Here is a 27,436-nt window from a genome sequence, read left to right on the forward strand (position 1 = left end):
AAAACAACAATATTACCCAGTATAAGTTGGATTGTGGGAAAGCAAGTGTGGCTTGGCGTTTAGTTCAGTGTGATGTAAATATCATGTTGTGATCTGTGAAACGTAAAGTTTTGAAAACTTTTGTGAAGTTTTGAAAAAGTTGGAAGTGCAGGCTGTGAATGTGAAGGAGAGAAGTGATAAGCTCATGCCCGTACATAGGATCTTTTGTTTTTTGTTTTTTCCCCCAGGCCACCTTCCCCACCCACCGCTGAAGCAAGTGCATAATGCTGTTGGTGAGAGATATGTACTGATAGGGTGAAAGTGGCTGAAAGAAAACATGTTGTGCATGTCAAGCCCATTTAATGTTGAGTTATACACTAGGAAAATAAAATAAAACATTTTCCCCTGACTTCACGTCAAAGGTACAAAATATTTAAGGTGTGGAAGGGCTGGCAAGTTGTGAATAAACAAGTGGGAATTGCAGCAAAGCATTGCATTGTAGAGTGCTTCTGTCAAGGTGCAGCACCCACCCATGCCCCTTTCCAGGATACTCCATTCCTTTTCCTTCTTTGCATCCCTCCCTGGAATGAAAACACACACACACACACACACACACACACACACACAGAGCTTCCAGCAGTCAGCAGTTTTTGTCCAGTGACTATACACATACCCTCCAACATTTCTCTGATGAAAATAGGGATGTCCCATGCCATAACGATAATTTTACTGTTTATACCCCACTCTGGGCAGCTACCAACATACATAAAAAACATACATTAAAAAACAACAAAAAACTTCCCTGTACAGGATTGCCTCCAGACGGCTCGGGGGTTGGGTAACTGCATACCCTCCAACATTTTTCCAGTGAAAATAGTGATATCCTAAGGAAAGCGGGACATTCCAGGATCAAATTAGAAACTGGGACGGCTTCTCTAAATCAGGGATGTCCCTGGAAAATAGGGACACGGAGGGGTCTGTATGCTCAATGTTCCCTGGGCTGTCTCTCTCTCTCTCTCTCTCTCTCTCTCTCTCTCTCTCTCTTGCCTAATACACGCTTAAGGTTCCCCCCTCCCCTAACATTTTGTACTTCTGCAAATTTTGGAGTTCTGCCAATCTGGCTGATACCTCGCTCCTCTGAGCGGACAGTGCCGTTTTGGCTGCATAAGGTTAAGCATCAGGAGAATGACTTCTCTGTTAGTATGTAAGATTTTAAAAAGTCAAAAGTACATAGAAGCAGCAGTGGACCCTTTTTAATTTTATTTTTTAGGGGTAAGCCACAGTTATGCCGGTCCATTTATTGCAAACCCACGTCTTACATTACAACGGTTTTGTGAAAGAGTACGACTGTTTGCTTGAGTGTATGTGGAAAGTATTCTGTGTGGTCATGATGAATAAACGCTAGCCTCCCCATCTCTTCTCTCTCCCCCCCCCCCATATATGGTCTTATAGCAATTAACACATTTCCTTTTCGGAATGGCAACAGCTAAAGAAGTAATTTTGTGTAGCTGTTCCAGAGAGCTTTCTGCTGGATTGGGCTGCTGGTTCATGCTTTCTGAAGCTTTTGCAAAAGTCCCAAGTTGGGGGACCTTCTGTTACATAGATCTGGACTGTATGGTTAGTGATTGTTTTCTCCCAGTTCTAAACTCGCTCAAAAGATTTCTGGAGCCTGTTTTTGCACAGGCGTTGGAAGGATGTTAGTTTTATAAAGGAATGTTACTCGTGGGTCATTTAACCCATTTTCTATGGTAATGGGACTGTTCTGCTCCAAAAAGAATGTGTGTGTGTGTGTGTCCCCCAGTTTGAATGCACTCAGCAGGGCTGTAGAAAACTCAGCAAAGATGGCCTATTCACTTGCTATGCTGTCTTGCAGTTTTTCTGACAACACTCTCATTGATAAGGCCTTTCAGCAGCCTGTGAGCAGGCTCCATGCTATAGCTGATCAGCTAGCCACGTTTTATCTTGTATGTCCTGAAAGTGTTAACAGAAGCCTAAAGTGATTGAGATAGTATTAACAAAGCTGCAAACATGGAGGTAAATCTCTTTTCCCCACTCCCCCCCCCCAGCCTATTCTTACCTGCATTCGTATCCTTGGTAGTCAGAACAATATTCAGGAGACTAAGCAAAATCTTTGAAAGTTAATATTTTTAAAGATGGCCAGCAGTCCCCTTCCCCTTCCTTCAAAGAAGATTAGCAATTAAAAAGAAAAAGGTATCCTTTGATTTCGATCTAAACCAAGATAGACTCTACCTGGCACCCTTGTTTTAGGTGACTTGCATCCGAGGTTAATCACTATATCTGCCATAGAAATGGTGGCAAAGTCACCAGCCATTCCCAACTTCACACCTTTCAGATGTGTTTGGCCTGTAACTCCCATCAGCCATAGTCAGTATGGCCCAACGATCAGGGATGATGGGAGTTGTAGTCTAAAACAGTGGTCTTCAACTGTTAGCAGACCCGAGACCCAACTCATGAGTCTCCCAACCGGCAACACAAGACCCACTTTCACGTATTAGTTTTTGGTTTATACTTAATAGTTCCAATAAGGCACATTATCAATCCTAGAATGGCAGTTCTCAGAAGAATATATGTAGCATAACATTAGCATAACAAAATGGAAACCAGCAAGGAACTACCCCGTGACCCATCCCTATTCCAGGATGCAGGGAGTGGACTGAGGGTGATGTAGAAATATGTTTCCTTATTGAAAAAGGCTCTTTCCTTTCTCCTGCCACTTTGCAGCACTCGTGGAAATTGATAAAACAAGTGTCTCATTGGAAGAATTCGCTCTCGCCCAGACACCGCATGTAGTCCTCCTTTGGTCAGCCTCAGTTGGAGTCCAGCATGACAGCAACAGCTGCGATAGCCTCGTGATCCACGAGTTGGAGACCTACGGTCTTAAAACATCTGCAGGGCACCAGGGTGGGGAAGGCTGCTCTACATCTTAGCTTAGTAGAGGTCTTCTCACTGAGGTAGAAAATCTAAATCTTCTCTCTGTTCTACACTTGCTCTCCTAAATAGGTGCATATTGTGCCACAGACTTCTCTTCTGCAGCAGAATACCCATCTCTTCTTAACCATGTTTCCTGCTCTCTGAACTTGTGCTAGTTTGGCAACACCTTTCTTACAAAATCAAGTTGGACATCTGGTGCAGTATTTCGACTACGCCTCTCCATTTCCAAGCATAATGGAACAGTCGTGCTCCATTGTCTTTGGAACTAGGCTTCTGCTGCCCAGTTCCAAATAACTCAGCGTGTTACCTCTGATCTGGTGGTGTGTCAGAAATAAGCTAGAAAAGTTTTGCTTTTATTGTTACCTATTCAAGCACATTAAATTGTGTGGTGATTATAGCAAAAAAAAAAAAAAGAAGAAGAAGAAGTTTGCCTGAGATTAGAATATCTAGCATACCCCATAGATTTCTAGCATAGAAATCTAGCTAGATTTCTATCTAGCATACCCCATAGATTTCACTTCCAGCTTCAAAAATGCCTGTTCTTTTAACGTAGCCACGTTCTGTCTGGCCAAGCAAGAAAGCCCTGCAAATATTCACGCTGGATTTTGTCTGTGTAGAGTTTCACCCTCCCTGCCCCCAGTCCCAAAGTAGGCTCTGGATATGAGTCTGCATGCCTGATTATGTAATAAGAGCCTCTATCCACAGCAATCCAAGAAAGAAGAGCCAATATCCTGTTAGACTGAGTAGTGCATAATTGTTCCTAGAGCTTGCAGAGTTCCTACTTTGGAAAGAGCTTGAGATTCCAGCACAGTGACATGTACCGAATTTGGCTCCCTCTTATATGATATATTAAGGGGTTGGGGAGGGGGGAACTGGTGTGTGAAAGTTCTCTAAGCGTTTTGTCTCAAGCTCATAGAACAGTGCCTCTTCTAGGATCCAAAAGCAGAAGCAGCCTCTCCAAAAACTTTGCTTTTCAGTTCTGAACTGGGATAGCCCCCAAATTCCATATCTTCAGCTGAATGTAGCTAGAGTCAGGGTGGGGCCTGTGGAGAATGGAGTCTTGTTTTTGTTTTAGCTTTTTTCTTTTGATCAGTGTGTTGCACGCCGCCCCCCCCTTTTTTTACATGAAATCTAGTTTTGTCTAGAGAAATGGTGATTGAGCAGTTGAGACACTTGATTAAATCCCTGGAGGTTATGAGTTGCTTACACAGAGATTCCTTTTGCCTGTGAAGGGCTGCCCTTTAGAAGCCCCACCCTGTCTATCTGATTTCAGCAGGAAAGCCTACAAGCAGCTGCTCAAAAAGAAGCTCAATGGTGATCACCGAGAGAGGAAAATGTGTGCTGGATCTGCCCCATTCAGTATGCATGCCTGGACATGTTTACTAAGGAGTAAGCTCCACTGGAGAGGCTGGTGCCTTAGCTAAAAAAACCTCAAGGATTGCAGTGCAAATGTTCAGGATTGCAGCCTCGTACTGTCTAACTGCCCTGAAAAATCCCAGGACCGTCGCCAAAACTCTCTAGCCATCACGGCTTCTCACGGTGACATGGAGATCCTGATTTCCCTTCAGTACAGCGTTTCAGCATACTGCTGGGAGTTCAGATCCATGTGTCTCTCTAACACATTTCTTAGCTCCATGCCTCCCTCTCTCTTCTCCCCCATCCAATAAGCAGCACTTCCTGTTTGTATGAAAACGAGATCCGGGTCACTTGAACGCCCCTAAGAACGTCTTGGCTCTGGCTTGCTTAATTTGGCCTCTGTGTCCCTGCCTTGGAGGCAGCAGCATGGGGGACGACACTATTTTTATCTGAGGTATGTTGGAGGGGGTTTGCAGCCTTAGTGGAGAAGACCTAATGTAAGCGTACCAGATACTTCCCATCCTTCTTTCTCCTTGTTTCTCCCCTGCGCCCCGTGTATCTGCTGGCCAGAGCATGGTATGTCCATTAACTGCCTTCTAACAGTACATCTTTGGGTGATGAAAGAGAGCGAAGGAGTGTCCACATGCGTGGTCAGCTAAGATTTTCCAACTTTTGAATTAACCCCATAGCTGTCCGCACTTAGCTTGGGATCTGCACCTTAAGCATATCATGGTTCATCATGTCAGATAAATATATTGCAAGCAGTCCCTTCAGAAAGCACTTTCTGCCCTCTTGGGTCCCAAGTGGACCTGTACCAGCTCCTTGATAAGAAGTACAATGAAAGCGGCTTCACCCACAACGAGCAAAGTAAATATGAGTGCAAGAGAGGCATCATAATTTGCTTTGAAATTGCAACAGGTTTTGTAATTTTGTGGTAGATACATCTCTCTTCTGCTTGTTGGTAGACTAAGGCTCTGCCCTATCTCTACACACACTTTAATCTGCGTTAACGGCAACAGCGGGACAGATTGCTAAAGGCTTAGAAAACTGCTCCCCATAAAGAAAAAAGAAGAAAAAGTTTCAATTATTTAAAACAAACACTCAAAACTACATGACATTGTAGCTATAAAGAAAAACATGAATATTTGTTGGAATAACTATATATTTTTATTGGACCAAACAGGTTTTAAAAAGTGTTTCCCCCCAAACTCCACAGGTTTATGATGAGAGATATAGTTTTTGTTCACAACTGAAAGCTATCTGGCTATTCTTCTCTGAAAAATCAGGCCAGTGTCACTGACTTGAAGCTTACTAGGCTTTACCTTGGAGATTTCTGGTTGTTCTAAACTCTTCAGAAGCAATGGAGCCGATACAATTCTTCAGCACTGAGAATAATACCTTTCGAATCAAGCCTTTTCCTGCCTTCAGGTCAGTTCAGGTTTCCTGGTGCCATTTCAAGTATGGCCAAGCAAAAATGGTAATTATTTGAGTTAAGGGTGCTATCTTGTCCGTGCTTTCGCAGACGTAAGACCTGTGAAGTTCAATAGTGCTTCCTCCCAGGTAAATGGGCATAGGACTTTACATCCTTAAGGTGATATTAATTGGAAGAAGAGCATGGTTGGCCATTCATTCAACTGGATTTTTTGTTCATTGGCACTGCATATTGGCTTTCAGACATGCATTTGGTTCAATGCTCATAAACTATAGGGAGAGGGGTCTAGTGGGATTTTCTCTAGGCAAAGAACATAAGAATAGCCTGGTGGATCCGGCCAATGGCCCATCTAGTCCAGCATCCTGTTCTTACAGTGGCCAGTCAAATGCCTCTGGGAAGGCAAGAAGTAGAGCATAAGCACAAGAGCACACTCTTCTCCCATGGATTCCTGCAACTGGTATTCAGAAGCATTGCTGCCTCCAGCTGTGGAGGTGGAGCACAGCCATCATGGCTAGTAGCCATCAATAGCCTTTACCTCCATGAATTTGTCTAATCTTCTTTTAAAGCCGTCCAAGTGGGTGGCTTTCTCTGCCTCCTGGTGGAGCAAGTTCCATAGTTTGACTTTGCCCTTGATCAATACCAGCCTGCTTTCTGTAGCTCAGCTGGTATAGCATGAGACTCTTGATCTTAGGGTCATGGGTTTGAGCCCCGCAGGGGGCAAAAAGATTCTTGCATTGCAGGGGGTTGGACCAGATGACCCTCTACAATTCTATGATTCTATAGGGCAGGCATGGCCAAACTTGGCCCGCCAAATGCTTTGGGACTACAACTCCCATCATCCCTAGCTAACAGGACCAGTGGTCAGGGATGATGGGAATTGTAGTCCCAAAACATCTGGAGGGCCAAGTCTGGCCATGCCTGCTATAGGGTCTCAGACTACCAGCTATTATGCTTTGATATAAAAATGTGTAAGCCTAAGTTTGGTGGAATCTAATGGTATAACTGTAGTTTAGGGAGACGGCCCTGGGGGGTCGCCTGGAGTCAGGGCCCTGAATCTACACATTGAACCAAGAGGGCAGGGGAGAAGATGCCCAGTCTGATGCCCTGCTCTAGCCTCTAGTCACCAAGGCCTAGGGATGCTTGGCACAAATCATAGTAGGATTTTTGTTTTATTTTTTTAAATCACGGTTCTGAGCAGCTGTTCAAACAGAGTGTGAATTTCATGTTGGTCAGATGAGGTTGGCAAGGCAGGTGGGGATGTGAACGGAATCAATGTGTAGGCTCCTGTGTGGTGGCTTGCCACACATGGACTCTGGAAAAACATTTGGGCTGCTGGCCCATGAGATGGACACCTGAGGCTTCCTGTGTAGCTTGTTTGGCTTGCGGTACGAAGGCTAAAGTGATGTAACCCAGGAATGAGGTAATCAATGAGCTTATGTGTGCGTGCATTTGCTCACACACTTACTAAATAGCCAGGAGTCCCCCTAATGGAGGATGCCTGAGATACAGCAACCTAGAAATAGAAATGAGCTTTTGTTTACTCTTGTCAAAGTCAAGAGAGGAAACGCTGGAAACTCATCATGCTTAATTGGACGCTGTCAATGCTGTGTAGTTGCTGACAGGCACCCGGGGAAGGTAGCCTGACTAGGAGATAGGATTTTGGTGTGGCGTCTTTTGCCAGGTCTGCCTTGTTGAACCCCATCTATTGTTGACCTGTGGGCCAAACGGAAGATCGTGGTTGATGGTTCAAATCCATTTTCATCAACAGGGGACCCATGCTCAGTTTGCAAATTCAAGGTTTGCCTCGGTTCCTGAATTCTAAAATAGGAATAACAAAGGTTCACTGCAGAAGAGCTATGCCAGAGAAATCAGTAGCCGTATTCACACCTGGCCCTAAACCTGGGTTTATTGCTATGTGCTCAAGCTGGAGGGATTTACTTCCAGACAAAGGATTTGCTTTCAGTTTACCTGAATCTTGGTTTGTCTTGTCGTCTTGATCTGAATAAACTGGCTTGTCCATTGAGCCAGCTCAGCCTTCTAACAGGCTTGCAGGTGCCTGTTATGTTGTGCCAGGTGCCAGGAAGTAAACTGAAGTATGAAATGTCCCAAGCTATCAGTTCATTGACCTAATTTTCCACCTCCTGTTAGTGCCTGTTGGTGTCCTGTCGCCACCCACTCCCTTGTTCCTGCTGTGGACTTTCGCTCTGCCTAGCATTGATGGTTGGAATTCCCACTTATGCAAAACTTATTGATTTTTCCTGTGCAGGTGGTTGGCAGTGAAGCTGTAGCACGAAGGTGTTACTCACGTAAGCAAACAGTGTTCAGCAGTCCTCCACAAGCTATTCTGGCATCACTCCGTCGCAAAGACTTGTGGAACCATAAGAAACAATGCACATGCTTTTGTGGATTAGAGCCCACCATGCCACAGTAAAACCACAACCCTAGGACTCTGATAATGCCTGCTGGCTGCTTGGGGATAGGACAGAGAGGAATACGTGTGAGAGTGTGTGTATATCCTAACCTACGGTACAGAGGCAAAAATGTACATAGTGCATCACATTGTTGATTCATGTTAAGCTTGTGATTCGCCAAGAACCCTGGATCCTTTTCTTATGTACTGCTAGTAAGCCAGGTGCTCCCCCCCCTCAAAAAATCTTATATTTGTGCATCTGGTTCTTCCTGTCTAAGTACAGAACCTTACATCTGTCTCTTTCAAAATTCATTTTGTGAGTTTGGGCCCAGGTCTCCAATTCGGTAAGATCACCTTGAATCTTGGTTCTGTCTTCTGTGGCATTATCTATCCCTCCCAGTTTGTTGTCATCTGTGGATTGGATGAGCTGCACCCACTTTTGCCTCTGAGCCTGCCCAAACACTGGCATGTAGCCCCCATGTGTTTACCTGGAAGGAAATGTGGGCCTTGGGGTGAAAAAATGTCCCCTGCCCCTGGTTATGAGGCAGTGCTAAACAATGAGGTGAGTGGAAAATCTTTTCTGCCAGAGCTCAGTTGGTTTAAGCTTTACCCCTTAACATCTACCCTGGTTGTATTTGTACTGCTGTGTAGGCCATATTTACGGACTGTTCTTTTCCCGTCTTATGGAGAGGAATGGTTCCTTATGGATAAGAGATTAGGGTAGGAGCTGGCCTGCTTCTTTCCCTTTTGTTATAAAGCAAGCATATCGCCCATCTCGCTCCAGGGCCAGTGCTGTAACTAATTAAGAAACTGGTGTACGCAGCGTACGTTGAGTTTCACAACGGCTGACCCAAGCATGTCAGGAGTGCATATCCCGCCCCTGGCCTGCTCTTGTTATGTATCTGAGTTCCACCTGAACAAACAGCCTCTCTGCAATGGGGCTGCCAAGCTTTCCCTTGGGAACTAGTGATTCGGTGGCCTCGGAGCACAAAGTGGGGGCTAATTTTTACGGATACTCACTTCCTGCCTGAATAACATACTTAAAGAGACTGCAGTTTCCTTTCCGAAGTGTTACACTCTCAAAGGGTCAGCAGAGGCTTTCAGTGTGGAGCAAGGAACATCGTTTGTAGGTGTGTGTTTTTTAATGCAGATCAGTGGGAAGCATATATATTACATTGACCCACTATTGCAGCTTGTAGAGTACACAGGTCTGTGTCCTTAAACTAGGGGATAGCCAACGCGGTGGTCTCCAGGTGTTGCTGAACTGCATCTCCCATATTGATCCTTCTAGAGTGCCTTGTGTGACCACCCTCAGGTATGGATTGGAGACCATGCAGGGGAAAAAGAGAGTGTGCACCTCGGTGACGCTTCTGCTTTCAAAACTTGAACGGGCTTTGTTGAAAAGCTTTCCCTCAGACGATGGTCCCTGTTTGATGTTTCATCACCCAGAGCCTATAGAGGCTGAGGAGCTGACTTTGATTCCCTTGATATCCATCTGTAGTACCATACACATCTGACATCAAATGGACTGAAATGGTTTGGGAGCTGTCATGTGTTTCCTTAGCTGATCATGAATTTGCCTCTCCGCATGCTGATCAGTTAAGATAGACTGGTAGATGCAAGTTTGAACATTACTTAGGTTGGAAGTATGCACAGACTGATGTGTTGGAACCAGTCTCAGCTGGGCTTAGAGGAATGACTAGCTCCTCCTCCTCCTCCTCCTCCTCCTCCTCTTCCTCCTCCTTCCAATTATTAACAGTTTCTTTCAAACATTTTGTAGCACAACTTCCCATCTCTACCTTTCCCTCACTTATTTCCCTCCACCTGCCCATTTTCCAAGGTGGGCTTAGGTTTCGGGATAGCGTCTCTTACCTACACCCATTACACTTATGAAACATAAGCAGAGCATCGTTAGGGCATTGTTAACGCACCAAACCATAAAAATAAAATAACAACACTATGAACAAAAAACCTCTCCCAGTGTGGTCATAAATCCTGAATTCTTTCTTGCACCCTTCTTTTATCTCAGTTGGCATGTTGTTGGGATGGCTACCTCTTGAGGAAAGGCTGATCTGGATGGTTTTTATAGAATGTAGAAGTTGAAACTGGCTGTGACTAAGCAAGCGACTGCTTAAGAGACGGAAAGCCAGAAGGCCCCTTCCTAGCAGCAGTGCTTGATTCATCCCATGTGACCTCTTTTTGATCTAGATCTCCAGTCATGGTCTGGCAGCCCTTTATAACACGAGACCTTGCATGTCCTCTGGTAGAAGGCATTTCTAGGTGGTTTAATTGTTCTCCTTCCGCATGTACATATCTGAATATTAATAGAACGAAAAGGGAGGTGCAGAGCTCCCCTCTCGTTTGAAGCTTCCTTTTGGTTTTGATGCTTATAGCAGGTGGTGCCTTAATGGGGTTTTTGCTGTATTAAGGCTTCCTTCCACCCCCAACTCCCTAAATTAACAAAGCCGGGCCAATACTGAAAGCTGATACTAGATGAAGGCCAACCGTGCAATTTTCCCCTGCCTCCCCGTTCTCCTCATGGCAAACCAAAAATAGCCTTCACCCTGCGGAAGGAAAGTCTTCCCCCTCCCACTTGTACTTGTGGAAAAGGCTGCCAAAAAGATTTATCAATAAAAAACCATGAAGACGTTTAGCACTGGCCTACCCACTGGGATTAAGGTGTAACCTTAGCTTCTCTTAAGGGATACTCCAATATTCCTAGAAAAGCCATGATTCTTTTGAAGTAGCCCCACCTGTTTTGCTCTGTCATTTCTCACTCCACCTCTAGCGCATGGGCACATTTCTTACCTTTTGTTTTACTATGCCATCTGCTTCAAATTGTGAACAATAATGTAACACCTTATTAAGAAATAAGTACATTGATATAAGTAGGTTTGGAGGGTGGTGTCTGCATGTCATCTGTGTTCCCCTTCTCCCAAGAAAGTGCAAGACTCACCAAGGCTCTCTTAGCTGAGACTGAGTCGCATTGAACTCTGCGGGGCTTACTATCAGCTTAACACATGTAAGACCAGGTTGCACATTTTGAAGGGCAACAGGATATATGTGCCTCTTGCACAAAGTGTTCAAGGTCAGTATGCTTCATCTGTGAAGATGTTAATTGTGAATAGCATATACTGGAGGACTTCAGTGGAACGCTTGCCCACGTGGAGTAATCAGAGTTTCATGTAGCGAATGCTAAAAAGTCCCAGCACATTATTACGCTCCTACCTTGGATCCCAAACACCTTGGAAGCTGAACGTTTTGGCTCCCGAATGCTGCGAACCCGGAAGTGACTGTTCTGGTTTGCGAACATTCTTTGGAACCCGAACATCTGATGGGGCTTCCGATTGGCTGCAGGAGCTTCCTGCAGCCAATCAGAAGCTGTGCTTTGGTTTCAAAACATTTTAGAAGTTGAACGGACTTCCAGAATGGATTCCGTTCGACTTCCAAGGTACGACTGTTTTGGGAAAAGGTATGGCGTTGCAGAGGCCAGGAAGGTTGGGTGTTTGTTTGCCGCAAGGTGCAGTCTCGACTGTCACCCTACCTGCTCTCCCCTACGATGACAACCGATGGTGCAACTTGAATAGGCTCTAAATGGCAAGTAGGTGGACCAGTGACAAGATAGAAATCAATGTAGTTTGGGCTACACCCAAACTAGCATGGTTGTAGTCTTGACTGATTTCCTTACCCCACTCTGCAAATGGTGGTGGAGCTCTTTAATTTAACAGCTCCATCTCCTCTAAACAATAACCACAAAAAACCACCTCACATTTAGTATAATTTTCTCCAGCCAAGTTAGACCATAACTAGGTCAGTTGTTGAGCTTGGTGGGAGTGGGGGAAGCTGTTGAGACCCACCTAGGACAGAGGGTGGCACTGCAGTGGGTCCCAACTGCCTAGGGGTCTGCTTTGTGTGCCTATGACAGAAATGGCACTCGAGTATGATTGGTTGATTTTACTTAAATGGTCCTAGATCCCTATAGTGTGGCCAAATCAGGTTGATGAAAGTGGCTTATCTGACAGTGGTGACAAAATAAGATTCTTCTGTGGACCCCTGCTCCCTTGTATTGGTACTGTTTCTTCACACTACTCATTCCTGGCTTCTGGTCTCCGATCAACACAGAGGGTCAGTTTAGACTAACTCTGGTGCTTCCATCAAATGCAGGTAACCACACACTGATGAGGATGCAGTTAAAGACCATTGGCTTATATATTGCAAAATTCCAGTAGGTTTTACTTAGACACACACCTGCCTTGTCTCATTCCATCTGGGCAATGCATAGTTTTATACAGCGGAAGTGACTGAAATTTACATTACTTTGCTCCGTTTGACTATATATCTCACCCTTCCCCAGCTTGTGGGTAGGAGGCCTCTCATATGGCCTTGTTCTTGTATTACATCTAAACGAATAGCTTTGAAGTCTTCCTCCTATTCTGCCTGGTGAACTGCGCTGTGTAACTTAAAAGCTTGTCTATGCTAGCATATGCCTGGCTAATAAAATGTATTCTCATACCTTTAAAAATAATAATAATAAAAAAAATCTAATCTAATTGTCTCCATAAAATGGACTGCATGCCGTCCTGGAGCCAAACAAGTTAGGAGAGACTTGTTTATTAGATGCTAGTACTTATTTTTAACACAAGGGAGGGAAAAGTGGATTATGTCAGATTCTCCTCTTTTCTGTATTGTAGGAATCGCAACAAGATCTCTAGCATTGAAGCGAGCCAACTGGAGCCCTATATTGCCCTGGGAACGTTAGATCTGAGCTCGAATAACATCACGGAAATCCGAAGTGGCTGTTTTCCAGTGGGGCTTCGTATAAAGGATCTGTAAGTTCTCCCCACCCCACACACATTTTTTTTTATTTAAACATTTTATGGGAAAGTATCTGTTTATACACCAAAGGCTGACTTTTAAAACCTATTTCTTTTAAAATTGGATTACAGAGATGGATTATAAATCAGCTGAGTGCTGCTTGTTCTTTTGTGTGTGTGTACATGTGTGTACATATTATCTCAGTTCTTTAAGTGATCACGTTACATATGATGCAGGTTGAAAAAACTCCTTGTTGTTCCTTTCGCTTGCTCTCTTCTGACAGTTTTAAACAGACAGATGATGGAGCAAGAAAGCTGAACACAGCAGTAATCCAGGGCAGGGGTATTTGGTCCCTAGGCTGCTGCATTCTCTTATTCCCACTTGCTGTAGCAAAGAGAACAGGGTTTTTTTGGGGGGGGGGCAGTGGAGGGCAGGGGTTGGGGAAGAGAATGAGCCACAGAAGCTTGATTGTGCACCACTAAGAGAGAGGCCAAGTGCCAATTATTTGTATGGGATTTTTAATCAAAACTTCTCTGCTCTCTTTTTACTGCCTCACATATTATGAAAATGCTCGTGCTTCAGGGTTGTACATGGTTGTAAATGTCTGTTTTTATAAAGAAAGGAGAAAGACAAATTGTGACTTCTGGCTTGGATTATGTCACAGCTGAACTATACTGAATGTTGATGTGCGACGGTTTTCTGATTTTTATTTTCTACAAAATGGTCTGCAGCAGAAGCTCAGAGGCAAAAATTTGTACTGGTAAAGGCATATTTTTGTAAACATTGCTTTATGTGACCCTCAAGAGGTACAACGTTTAATGCTGTGAAATGAAACTGCTAATAATACTGTATCTTGCACTTTTCACTATGCATTATTGAAATTGAGTAGGGGTGGACAGAACATAGATTGAAATACCACTGGTTAGATTAATGGGTGAATTCCTAGGGATTTTGATTGTCACTTGTTCAGCAATAGCAACAACAAAAGGCTGTTTTCTTCCCACACCTTCTTACACACATACAGGCTAGGCTATTTGAATCACCTGATGTGTATCAGATGGAGATTTATACTTGTTTATCCTAGTTATCCCAGTTGATGGGTTACTTCTGCTTCTTTGAAGATCACTCATAGCCGAGTAAGATTGTCTTCTATGAACACGGTCTTAACCATGAAGTGAAGGCCAGTTCTAGATCTGCACATCCTTCCACAGTGGGGACATAGGTCTCTGGGTGGGAGTTGATAACGATGAGGGTTTGCCAAATATGCCTTCCTCTTAGCACCTTTCTCCCTTTTGTCCTGAGTTTGAGCGTCTTCAAAGTCCATGACACCTTTGGTAAAGGCTGTTCTCCAACACTGGCTCACAGGCCAGTGTTTCCTAATTGTCAGTGTTTATACAGGTAATTGACTATTCCTCCTGAGTCAGCCTTTTGCATCTTGCTTTGCCATCCTGCAAGCCCTCATTTTGCACTTGGCTCTGTTTGATGGACTTTGGGTTCTGTTAAAACAAAAAACAAAAACGCAACCAAGAATAGAAGCTATGTAGTATGAGCCAGTATTTAAGTCAAACTGAACATAGATGCTAAATTCCAATAATTGCACTCTTCCTGCTAGGCTATAGTATATGTTTACTCTGTACCCCTTCACTTTTGACATGGGATGTGTCAGCTACTGATTCCTCTGGGAGGTTGAAGGTGCTGAGGTCCCTCTGGGGATCTCTTATCATCAGCTGTCTAAATTGTGCTAATGGAAAAATTGGCTTGGCTTGTCTGTGGAGGGGGGAAAACATTGGATTTTTTAAAAATAATAAAAAACCACGATGTGTCTAATGTCACCAGCCACTCAGATAAAGAGTGAACAGCCAATACCTCTGACACAGCCGTTTAAATGTTCTGTGATGAATTATTACAGGCACCTGGGGAGCAACAGAATCAGCATCCTGGAGACCAAGGCTTTTGATAGCCTGTCACGATCCCTTCTAACGCTTCGCCTGAGTAAAAACAGGATCACCCAGCTTCCTGCTAAAGCATTCAAGCTGCCCAAGCTAACACAACTGTGAGTAGAAATGTGCAGTTTAATTATGGGCAACCAAACTTTATGGAGACAAACGTTCCCTGAGGACATGCTCACCAAATGCAATCCTCCTTCACGTCCATAAAATGTTGGATAAACTATATTTTAATGGCCCTATGGTGACACCTAATAAAGCAAATTAGGAATAGGTTGGGTTTTTTCCTGGTGGTCCTGCATGGCCTTGACTTCTTTTTTAAAAAAGAAAGAGAGTAATCTGAAAATAATAATAATAATAATAATAATAATAATAATAATAATAATAATAGCATTAATTACTTAGAACTTAGAACTGCACTTGTCAATCCAGCCGGTGCATTTATTTTTCTCGTTGCTTTTTGTTACTCCCTTTGTTTCACAAGAGGGCAGTGAAAGCGAATTAGGTCAGAGGGCTTTCTCGAAACCCTGTGTTCAAGACCACACATGGGTCTTTTATTTGGTAATAAAACTACAACGAGGGAAGGCTGTTAAAGTGTGTGGTTGACATTTAGATGGGAAAAATGGTGCTTTTGATGAGTTAGCACACACGTCGTTGTTTGTGCAGTCAGAGCGTAGTGTGGGCTGCATTTGATCACAAATACACATCTGCATCTGCGAAGGTGCTTTGTGCGCAGATAATTGACCTTTGGCTTCAACATTCGCTTGCTGCTTTCTAAACGCTTGGAACCCGACTCAAAGGCTGGATCGCGCGCCATTTAGTATATGATTTCAATTGACATTAAAAAAAACACACAATGGAGATTTTTATATGCAGAGACAAAATAACTTGTGAATCTCTTTTAAATTTTACACAAGCTAACAAGTAGGATTTCGGTCAGGCACTTCCCTCCGGTGAAAGTAACCGGTCACCTGTTCAAACAGTGGATTCCTAGAAGATTCCTATTTCCCTCACTGCAAATCCTGTGCAGAAAACGGGTTTGGAGTTCAGTTTTCCTCTGTGATAACCTTTCTTCTTGGAATATTTTTAGGGCGTTCGAAGATAACAACCCACCTTCTAATGCTGTGCAGCTATGGAGGGGCTACTGTATGTAGGAGTAGTGATCCGTAGGGCAGCACAGGTGGGGCAGCGTTGCTCACCTGCCTTCTGAACACAGGTGAACGTTCCTGCTGGTTCCTGCGAAGGAGAGGGCTTGGGGATGGAGCCAACCTGACTTTTCTGCCACCACATTGCTCCCTACTTCCCATCCCTTTTTCAAGAACCAGCAGCAATGCTCACTGCTCAGAAGGCCACCTCATCAGCAGTGCCCCTTCAGTAGCCTCTTCTGCTACATTCATAGTTGCACATTAAATATTGTTCTCTGGGCAACCTCAATTAAATTATTTCTGTAGCTGTCCAGAGACTCTTAATACAAAAGCTCAAAGTAATGTTGAGCGTGGACTTGGTCTCGATAGGGTTGGACCCAGAAGTTTCTTCTGTTCACCAAAGGGCTGTGTATACCTTGCACTTGGATACAATGCTTCAGATCCAAAGTATAGGCACTCTCTTGTTTCATGTCCTTCAAATGACACGTGTTAAGAGCAGCAGAGGTTTTTGGTTTTTGTTCCCCCATCCTCAACCCACTGGAAAACAATGGTCTTTTAACACCCTTCTGTGCTGTTGGCAATTTTAGGGAGCTGAACCGGAATCGCATTCGTCTGATAGATGGCCTGACGTTTCAAGGACTGGACAGATTAGAAGTTCTGAAGCTCCAGCGAAACAACATAAGCAAGCTGACCGATGGTGCTTTTTGGGGTCTGGCCAAAATGCAAGTTCTGTAAGTTAAAAGATGGTTATTACTCATAAGTTCCAGGCATGTGCTGCAGATGCCTGGTGGGTAATTCTGGCGTGCAACTTACAATAGCATTGGTGTACTAAGGCTTTTGTAGAGATGCACTTTGACTTGATAGCCAAAGTGCACCTCTTGTCTACAAAGATAGGATAGCCATCTTCAAATATCTTAAGGGCTGTCGCATGGCACAGGGAGCATGCTTGTTTTCTCCTACTCTGGAGGGCAGGACTTGAAGCAGTGGCTTCAAGTTGCAAGAAAGGAGATTCTGACTAAACATGCGGAAGAACTTTCTGACAGTAAGAGCTGTTTGGCAGTGGAACAGGTTCCCACGAGAGGTGGTGGACTCTCCTTCCTTGGAGGTTTTTAAGCAGTGGTTGAATGGCCATCTGTCTTGGATGCTTTAGCTGAGATTCCGCGTTGCAGGGAGTTGGACTAGAGGACCCTTGGGTCCCAACTTGTAAGATTCTATGATTCTGTGACTTTTACTCTAAAGCCACAAGCTTATGTATGCATGCCCATTGAACACAGTGAAACTTACTTCTGAATGCACCTGCCTGAGATTGAGCTATTAGCCTAGAAAGGAGGGCATTAATGGGAGATTACTGTACCTCTGGGACCAAACCAAAATAATGACACGCTAAAGCTAGCAGCTGGCTTTGGGGAAGACCAAGGTGGCATGTTCTTGGTCTTAAGAGGTATTGTGGGCTGGCGGAGTGGAGGTGGGAATTAAGAAATAAATGTGGCGTTTTGTACATGGGTTGTTTTTTGCTTCTTTAAGTACATGCATGTGAGATGTGAACTGGTGTGTAATATGTTTAAACTGGCTGTGCTTCCAGGAATCTGGAGTACAACGCCCTCACAGAGGTGAACAGCGGCTCCCTGTATGGACTTGGGTCTCTCCAGCATTTCCATCTCCGTAACAACTTGATTTCCCATATCAACCCGGCTGGATGGCGCTTCTGCCAGAAGCTGAGCGAACTGTGAGTTGCCTCTCCTGAAGTTGCTAACGGGCGGCAGTGAAAGTAGCTATTAACGGGCAAAAGCACCCAATGCCTGGCACGTTTTATCCATGCTCTCATTATGTCCTGTTTGGATTCCTGCAGTGTGCTGTATGTGTAGGGCTGCCTGTGGAAACATTTCTGAAACTTCAGTTAGTGCAGAATGCGGGCAGCAGCCATAGTTTTGACCGGCACTTGGTCACGCACATCATGCCCCACCAGTTTTGAAAGAAGTTCACTGGCTGCCTGTTCATTTCTGGGCCTAGTTCAAAGGGCTGTTGCCAAATGGTTTGGGACCCTAGAAGGTGAAGGGCCACCTCCTCCCATGCCATCCTACTTGCACTCGAAGATCATCAACAGATGCCTTTCTCCATATATTCTCTTCATCAGAAATGATAGCTGTTTCAGCAAAGGAAAATGTCTTTATGGTGTGACATGCGTTCTACAAGGTATGCCTGACACCAATTTTGTTGTCCTTGAGTTGCCAGACAAAAACCACCTTAAGTATTTTAAACTCTCTGTCTTTTAATTTTCATTGGCTGCTGATTTTTTTTTTTTTTAAAAATGGTTTTGCTTGTTTGTTTGTTTTTATTGCCTTGAAATTTTGGATAAAAAGGCAGTATATAAATATTTTAAATAAATCTCCCCCTGGCTTAGGAACCTGCTGCCTTGTCCACTGCTCTGGCAATTGCTTGCTCTTGCTGCATTTCAAATATGCAGAAAGAGTGGAGAAAGCAGTGTTGGAATGTGTGCTAGGCACATGCATCTTTCCAGTTGGCTACAGCTATAATGATGGATATTCTGAAGTGATATTCTGAAGTTTGCTCTTGGCTATCTGCAGATGACGTCAGGAAAGAAACATGCCTCTGCCAGTTCTGACAGGAAACACCTATGCAGAATATCAAAGGGAAGGGTCCCCCCCCAAAAAAAAATCAAATTTAGCATTACCTGCTGGCATTGGATTTCTTTTTCTCCCTTCCCCTGCCCACCCTTTGAAACATTCTTTCATCGCAGGTGAAGAAATAATTTTGACTGGCTGCCATTTCTTCATAATTCAACACTCCAGCCTCTTTAGGAACCAAATATATGTTGTCCCATGCCTTCTTGAAAGCCATTAATCTCTCCTGAATTTCTTCCAGTGTTCTTCATTGCACCACTGCTGCCTTTGCTCATGCTTACAAAAGACAGACAGCTTATTTGCCAAGGAATGACACTCTGAGTACTTAAAAATGTGTCTGTTTTGACTTAGGCTTTGGCATATGCTGTTAACTTTCATGCACACCCAAGACGCCTTTTCTTATTTTTCATGCCAGCGGTGGTGAGGGGCAAATCTGTAAGAGAAATGCAGAGATCTAGAAGTAGGCAAAATTAATAATAATAATAATAATAATAATAATAATAATAATAATTAATACACTCTGAAATAACAGCATGCTCATGAAAATAAAATGCTTCTTATGTTGCTTTTTAGAAATAAGATGTTGCTCTCAAAATGTAAAGATCCCTTTCTGCTTAAGGGAAGCCTTAAGGCTAGCAGTAAAACCCAGTTGGTCTCATTGTTTGCAGCACTAGTGTATGACCCTAGCTTATATTATACATCCAAGGCCTAAGTGAAAATGTAGCTCTTCGAGGCTACAAGAGAGCCTGCTTAACCCCAGAACAGATTGATTTCTGTACTTGTGGGGCCACCCCCAAGGAAGACCCTGTTGCAATACACTTTGCCTATTTGAGGTAGGTTGGCCCCTTTCCCCCGCAGTGTTGATGATATGATTTACATAACCATTCTTGTCGGAACAGAGGTGCTGCGAAGCAGAGTGGAACCTGTGGGAAAGAAACAAATGAGAACTTACACTGATATTCTGCTTCTTGTTTTCAGGTCCTTGTCGTTTAACAACCTAACCAGGCTGGATGAGGGGAGCTTGGCAGACCTGGGGGGCCTGCAGATACTTCAGCTGAGCCACAACTACATCAGTCACATTGCCGAGGGAGCGTTCAAAGGACTCAAAAGCTTGCGACTTCTGTACGTGTTTCAGTTTTACCTTTTCTGTCCCGTTAGATCGGCCCCTGGAGCAACAAAAGGGACTGCTTCTTATATTTGCTTGCGTCTTTTTTCTTCTTTTCTGTTTCAATAAGACGCAAAGCCATAGCATAAATAGTGAGGATTGCCATTGATCTGAAGCCCGCTCGGTGTAGCATAGGAGATTACTTGTCTCTGGTACAGTTTTCCTGCCTGAGAGCAAGGGTCCCCTTTCCAGTTTCCCATGCTTAGTGTGACTAAAAAAAAACCCCAAACAAAACCCTGTTACACTACTACTGTCTTTGATGGAATACTTCATTCTCAGCTGGAATATATAGGAGCTAGCGATGCTGTGGTTGCTTCTTTCCCACAATTTATCTTGGCTTTTAATGCCTTGTGATTATGCACGCATAATTATTAATCCCCAGTGTCATGAAATCCTTAGTGCCAGTTTTCCGGCATGGTTTTGCGCTGTGGCCAGCATCTATGGGATTAATTTTCTTTTTTTCCCCCAAAAGGAAACACACACATTTTATTTGAGACAAATGAACAACGCTCGTTGTTGTTGCTATTATTATTATTATATTCTAAGCTTTGTTGCGGCGCTGGCTTATTTGAAAGGAAGCAAGAACTTCCCTCCTTAGCTACCGCGCTGTGCAGCCATTTATTCCTTTTATCGAGCAGAGGGAGGAAGCGCTTTTATGTTCCTTTGCCTTTTCCGAGAACCACTTTTCGGTCCCATGCATGCTTTCAGAAAGGCCCTTCTCCTAGGCAGCTGGCACCGAAAAGGACGAAAGGCTTTCCCAAAGCAAAAAAAAAAAGCTGTTTTGGATTGCAGCTAATTCGTGGGTCGCCTTTTGTGTCCACTGCCCAGAGAGAAAGTGAGGGTGGGAGAGCAAGTTCTAATTGAATCAAGAAGAAGGCCCATTGGGTCCTGCACCTGGTGAAAAAGAGCCGGGCATGCTTTAATTACAGCCTATTGTTGACAAGCCTTTGGTGGGTGTGAAACTGCTGAAATGCGAAGCTATTCAAATAGAGGTCAGGCCCAGGGACCTCACAGCAGAATGATTAACAAGGCAGTGTGCATTCAGGGCCAGCCAGCCAGAAAGAATAGGAAATTGGCAACAGGGGCTGGGAGAAAGCAAAGTTGAATGCAAGGAAAACTGGGCCGGAATACTGAATCCCTATACTTTGTGTGTGAAAGTACGCGCCCCCCCCCCAAACTTTTCATCCCTTGGCATTAAAAGACATTTCAGGTTCCTTTGGAAGAACCAGCATAGCAACAAGCTATGTCTTTTCTCTCTCTGTCCTTTTATAGAAAATGCAATGTAGAGGTCAACCAACCAACCAACCAACCAACTAAAAAAGTTTGCTGCAGAAATCTCACTCATCATGTGCAAGGTTCCCAAAATGTCCTTAGCCAATATGACATTACGAGAGTGCGCCTTTTCCCACTCCTCCAAAGAGAAATTTGCAAAAAGAGAAGCAGGGGGAATAGGGAGGACCTTTGATTGGAGTAAAACTGCCTTTGTGGCATGTGTAAAACCAAAGATAGTGTGGCTCAAAGAAATAAAAGTTTGCTGCTAATTCTGCTGATGTAACCTGGTCTCTCACTGAGTGAACTTTTTTTAAAGACGTTGCCATATTTGCTTGCTTAGGCGCTGCTTCTTTCCCTCTCACTGTTTCACCACTGTTTATACGCTAGCCAGGTGTGTTGATTACATCATGTATTTATTCTTTTGGCTTCTATCTGCACAGAATTCTTTCCAATAGCCACATCTGTGTCGACACACCCAGGAAACACCCTTATGCTTGGGATGCAATCTCCGTGCCAGTTCTGGCACAGTGATTGTGGCTTTGATTGTTCTCTTCCTGATTTTTGTCTGATTTGGAATAAAGCCCCAGTCCTTTGTTGCTCTGACAGCAAAAAAAGAAAAAAGAAAAAAGAAAAAACAACCCAACTTGGGCACCAGAAGGAGAGAAACCAAAATCTATTTGAGGCATAGAGAGACAGCAAGAAGCAGCTTCACTTTGGATTTTTAAAATTATTATTAAATAAAACAGTATGGAAGAGGCTAGACCTATTCAGTTAAGGTTATTTTTTTCTTTTACTGCAAGTACTGGGCCGTCCTGATAAAAGCCTTAATGCCTTGGGGACAAAAGAAGAGCCCTTTGGTAAACTCTTCCTAAAGGTTACCCTTAGGCTCTTTTAACATTTTGCTCACAAACTGCGAAATTGATTGCGGGTTTTCTTTTGTCGTCTTCTCTCCAGGGATCTGGACCATAACGAGATTTCAGGCACAATAGAAGACATCAGCGGGGCCTTTACAGGGCTGAAAAACTTAAGCATGCTGTGAGTGTCTTAAGATGTTTTGTTTTTTTGTTTTTTGTAAAGGGTGGTTTTTGTACAGTCCTTTTTTCTTCTTGCGCTAAACACAGCATAGCATATCTTTTAGCAATGGAAAGGCAGAAGGGGAAGAATCTGTTGAAGATCATGTTGCACGTAGTTCCTGGGTGCTCATTAAATGTTTTTATTGTGCAGCATATGTCTTAGTCACGGTTTCGTTTCTCTGAATGATTTTGGGATTCTTAGAATTGCATGCGGTTCTTTTATTCATATCAACCTTGAACTGTAAATTAGTTACAAAACCCAATATCTTTTTATACTCTTATCGAATTTCTAATTCCCTACTGTTCATCATCTGCCAGTGTGCTAACAAACCTGAGAATGCGGTAGACTTGTGGAAATTCTGTTTTCGGTGTTCAGTGCCGATTTTATCAGAAATGTACTTGGGATGTGGACTGTAGGCACAACACTACACTTGAGATCCATTAGTAAAGAGGCTATAGGATTTGGCAGAAGTTTTGGATATGCTGGTGGATCACTTCAGGCTATATTGTACTGTTGAAATGGGTGTAGTTGTAAGTGGAACATGGCAGCACATGGGAGATGCATCCTTATGTTGCATCCTCTGCAGTACGCAGTATAGATTGAAGAGGTTTAGGACATGATACAATTGTGCTCCTCCCTTCTATGGCCATGCCCTCATTGACTTTACACCAGCTCCAGTGCAAAGCATTTCCCTCCTTTTAGCTTTAGGGTAAAGGTAAAGGGACCCCTGACTATTTGGTCCAGTCGTGGCTGACTCTGGGGTTGTGGCGCTCATCTCGCTTTATTGGCCGAGGGAGCCGGCGTCCAGCTTCCGGGTCATGTGGCCAGCATGACTAAGCCGCTTCTGGTGAACCAGAGCAGTGCACGGAAATGCCGTTTACCTTCCCGCCGGAGCGGTACCTATTTATCTACTTGCACTTTGACATGCTTTCGAACTGCTAGGTTGGCAGGAGCAGGGACCGAGCAACGGGAGCTCACCCCATCGCGGGGATTTGAACCGCCGACCTTCTGATCGGCAAGTCCTAGGCTCTGTGGTTTAACCCACAGCACCACCCGCGTCCCAGCTTTAGGGTAGGTGGGATTAAAAAACCCTAAATACCTCTGTGTTGATGACTGTCCTGCCCATTTCACCACAGCAAAGCATAGGATATGGTGAAATTCAGTATCAACTCCACCCATGCTTGCCAGTGGAAATCTCAACACAGTAGCGGATGAGTAGTTTTCTCTTTTTTTCATGTTGCAATTCCGAATCCAGGACAAGCCACAAGCCTCTCCTTTGTGTTGAGATTATTATTGTTAATTGTTTTTTATTAAATTTATATGCCTCCCTTCATCTGAGGCTCACAGGACAGCTTACAATATACAACAAAAACAAAACCATGCCATAGTAACAAACAAAAAACAACAACTTTCTCCCCCACCCCCCATGTCACATAAGGATGGTAAAGAGTTCAAGAAGAGGGATCACTCCCACTGTTTAACCCATTCTTCCAGCTAAGGAGTAGGCAGGCAATGGGTCAGTTTCTAGGAAGATTCTTGAATTGTACTGTAGTAGCAGAGTAAGGCTCAGGTGCTTCTTAAAGCAGCACAGCCCCAGGGCAACATGGAGACTCCAAAACGATGGTCCCATTTTACAGGGCCTCGTGTGTAGGTAGGAACAAGGTGGCAGGAACTAGCTCCCGAAATGGTTGCAGGATGGGCCTGTCGCAAGAGGCTGGACAGGTTGAGTTTCACCCATGATCAGGCACTGAACCAAGAGGACTTTGTTGGGATTAGAAAACGGAAGGGATCAGATAAGCTAAGTATTGGCCTCTCAAAAGCCACACATCCTGCATACAAGCAAGGGAGGCTTGCAGAGGCAACCTAGCAGCTGGGCCTGAGGTGGTTGGCTTCCAGCTTCCTATTTCAGAGCGTTTAGACCCCATTGGAACAGTCTACAGCTTGGCACACTTGGTTAGAAATAAGTATTGTCATTGCTGAAAGAGAGGTGTGTGTGACTTTCTTCCCTCACTTCAAATTGAAAGTTGTTGGAACCCTTTAAAACAGTTGCCAAGCAACCACAAAAGGCCACAGAACCCAGATTTTGCCAACTCCATAAACGGACTCTGGCATTTTCTCCTTCTCTGGGAAAATGCATAGCCGTAGCCTAATATGTAGCCATGCCAGCAAAATCATATTAATACCCCCACTTCTTCCCGCCCCCTCCATTTTGGTGTAAGTGCAGTATTTTAAGATTTCAGTGAATTGTCAGCAGCTGATAAGCTCAGAGGAGTCCGTGGTGTCAAGTGGTATAGTTTAAGAAGCACACATGCACTCACTCTTTGGCTCACGACTTATTTTAGACCGTAATTGTTAGATTATTGGTGGGTTATTTGCAGCTATTCATTAAAAAGTCATCAAAGATTAACTTGGGTATATGATAAGCATTATTTTTCCGTCAGGCAGGGTCCTGTGTTTAAACTGTCGACCAAATGGATTAGCATAAGGGGGAGGCGTGGGGTGGGGGGTGGGCAGACACTTAGGAGGAAACCTTCGAATGAATTAATAATTACCTCAGCACTTTGGAGATTGCTTTAAAAGCTGCTCCCCTTTTGATCTGTTGTGGATAAGCTTCTGAAAGGGTTTCTCAACGAGCCCTGCAGTGCCTTGTTCAGCATATCGGAGGTGTTAAACGGGGAGAAAGGGGCAGGCCAAGTCGCTAGACTTCCCTGCATTATGGATGAGGCCCTTCACACTGGGGGGGGGGGGGAGCGGGCCCTGCATTACAACAGTGCCTTGGAAGAAGAGTGAACGGCAATTCTGCTCACCCCTACTGGTTATTGAGACTTTGTATTCAAAATACCCACCTCTCTTCTTAATAGAAGGCAAGTGGAAAGCAGGCCAAAATGAGCATAAGAAATGCAAATCTTGTTTTTTCATAAAAAAAAATATAATGCTACGGAACACAGTGAAAGAACTAAAATTCAAATGATCGAAAACTCTGAAGGAGAGCAGAAGAACCTTCAATTACCTGTCATTAAAAAGTCCTTCAGATAAGAGATTTTTTTACTTGGGAGCCAAACTAAATGGTGCCAAGTGGATGTCTCTTGGGAAGCTGTTCTACAGCTTGGGTGCCACCACTGAGAAGGCCCTGGTAATTGGCTACTGTTCCTTGGACGATGACCTCAGTAAAAAGGCAGGTTCACACTGGAGGAGGCAACCATCACTGAGGAACTAAAACCAACTTCCATTTATCTGATATTGAGCTGAGGATACAGTCTAACCTCTCAGCTAGGCCACACGGGGCTGTGCAGTAGGGTCTCAGCCAAGTTCAGAGAAAGCCTTGCATAAAGTTCAGGCTTAAGAGCGAAGAAGGGGAGTCTGAGTCGAGTCACATAATGCTTTGGACTACCACGTTTCTGTTTGGACTGCAGCCAGGCAACAGGGTGCTTCCACAAAGTTGGCTATGTGGATTAGTTTCCTTCTTTCCCATGAGATAGCTATTGTGTTTACTTTTTTGGAGCAGGGATGGGAAGAAGCAGCAGCAGCTAGCAAGCAGCCAACATGCACCCGGAATTAAAGCTTGAAATCAAGGGCTGGCAGAAAATAGGTCAGCTACGTGGGAAGGACTTGTCCAACTAGGAAGCTGCTTTATACAAGGTCAGACGATTGGTCCATATATTACAAAAAGAGACAGAAGGCAGTCTAATTATTCAGGCTGCCATAATGACTTGAAAAGGGGCGTTGGTTCCCTTTTCAGTCCCCAATGATAGAGCTGCCTGTTAAGGAACTCCTGGAAATACTCAGGAAAAAGTGCTCAGAATACTCTTGTCAGAAATTTGGCTTTCTCACACCTCTGCAGTTCCCAGTGCTCCATTGAGGGAAACCATGGCAATTAAATCCATTTCTTATGATCTGAAGTGAGGACATGACCTAACTCCATCACATCTCAACAATGGATCAGGAAGAGCACAGGCTAAGCCTAAACTGTTTAGAGGGGGGGAGGGGTTCCCAAACATCTTTGCCAAGCCCCTCAAAAGTTCAAGCCGCAATTAGCTCCTCTCGTCTGGTCATCATATATATATATTTTGGAATTATTATTTGCCCTCTTGAGACATAGTTTTGTGAGAATGCAGTACTGGGTTACGTATAGCATACATACCTGTCTTGGAGAACAGACGTATGAGCTTTTTACCCAAATGCTGCTTTTAAGGACTAAACCGAGAAGAAGCACAGGAGCTGAAGCATTGACAAGGCTTGGGTTGGCGTACGTGGGATAGTTAGTTCATGCAGCCAAGTTGCCGTTTCCTACGTACTGTTTGCCAACTCCTCGTCTGATCCACTAGCTTTGGCTAGGTGTGGCTGAGAAGCAATGTGTCAGGAAAGGCATATCTGAAAGTTGCAAGGTGTGTTCTTTGTGGAAGTGGCCACATGTGCGAGTTGCTTACATAAACTGCAAAGATAATTACATGGGCTGTTCCCAGCTCTGGAAATGACAGGCCATTTGCAAGTAGCACCACATGTTTAGTTTGCCCAGGTAGAACTGTCTGTCCACGTGCAATTTGCTTATGGAAACTGAATTGCTCTGAGGTGATCCTGCCCAATGTTTTATTTCCGGAATCAGTTCCAACAGTGGGGTCTCGGTTTTACAGACTGGAAGATCTTTAGTAGGGTAGCTTTCTCTCAACCTAGGCACATGGGGTGGAATTCAACTAAGTAGTTGCATCCGCAGAATGAGGTCTACTTGTGTTTCTTCCCCCATGCCACCTAAATCTGTTCTGGAGGAACACCTAGAACGGGTTTAAGGAGGGCATGGAACACACAGGGAGAGGAGATGGAAGATTGCACCATCGGCACAAGCATTTCTGCTTGCCCAGTGGAACAGTCTTAACTGCACAACATTGAATTCCACCCTCAGTTTGGATTCAGCCTGTTGTCTCCAGTTTTCAGGACATTGCCAGATGTGCAGTTTTGTTCTGAAATAAGAGAGCTGCGTTACCTTTCCTGCCTGTTTGCTCACCACTTCTAGATACTGGCCTTGATAAAGTAATGCCAGAAGCCGTATAGATTCTGAATATGAGCAACTAAGAATACTGTGTGATAAATCTAGCAAGACAGAGCAGCATATCTAAAGAAGACAGCTTTGATCACAGGTGAATTCCTATCCCAGAATCTATCCATTGCTCCAGTCATAGATTCACAAGGTGGGGTGTCTTCCTGACTCCCATAGTCTTCCATATTCTTGGGCATGCTGTCATGCTTCATCACA

General features: G+C 44.1%; 1 protein-coding gene across 1 annotated transcript in view; it reads left to right on the forward strand.

The window, feature by feature from the left end:
- Positions 1-27,436, forward strand: part of LRIG1 (leucine rich repeats and immunoglobulin like domains 1) — a 127,174-nt gene that overhangs the window by 76,797 nt on the left and 22,941 nt on the right. Inside the window, exons 4-9 of the mRNA XM_080995653.1 lie at positions 12,821-12,958; positions 14,854-14,997; positions 16,623-16,766; positions 17,618-17,761; positions 19,656-19,799; positions 22,069-22,149. Of these exons, the coding sequence (XP_080851779.1) occupies positions 12,821-12,958; positions 14,854-14,997; positions 16,623-16,766; positions 17,618-17,761; positions 19,656-19,799; positions 22,069-22,149 (795 nt within the window). The remainder of the gene's footprint in view (positions 1-12,820; positions 12,959-14,853; positions 14,998-16,622; positions 16,767-17,617; positions 17,762-19,655; positions 19,800-22,068; positions 22,150-27,436) is intronic.

Source organism: Podarcis pityusensis (genome assembly GCF_964106645.2).
Source record: "Podarcis pityusensis genome assembly, chromosome: 2".
In the NCBI taxonomy this organism is placed as follows: domain Eukaryota; kingdom Metazoa; phylum Chordata; class Lepidosauria; order Squamata; family Lacertidae; genus Podarcis; species Podarcis pityusensis.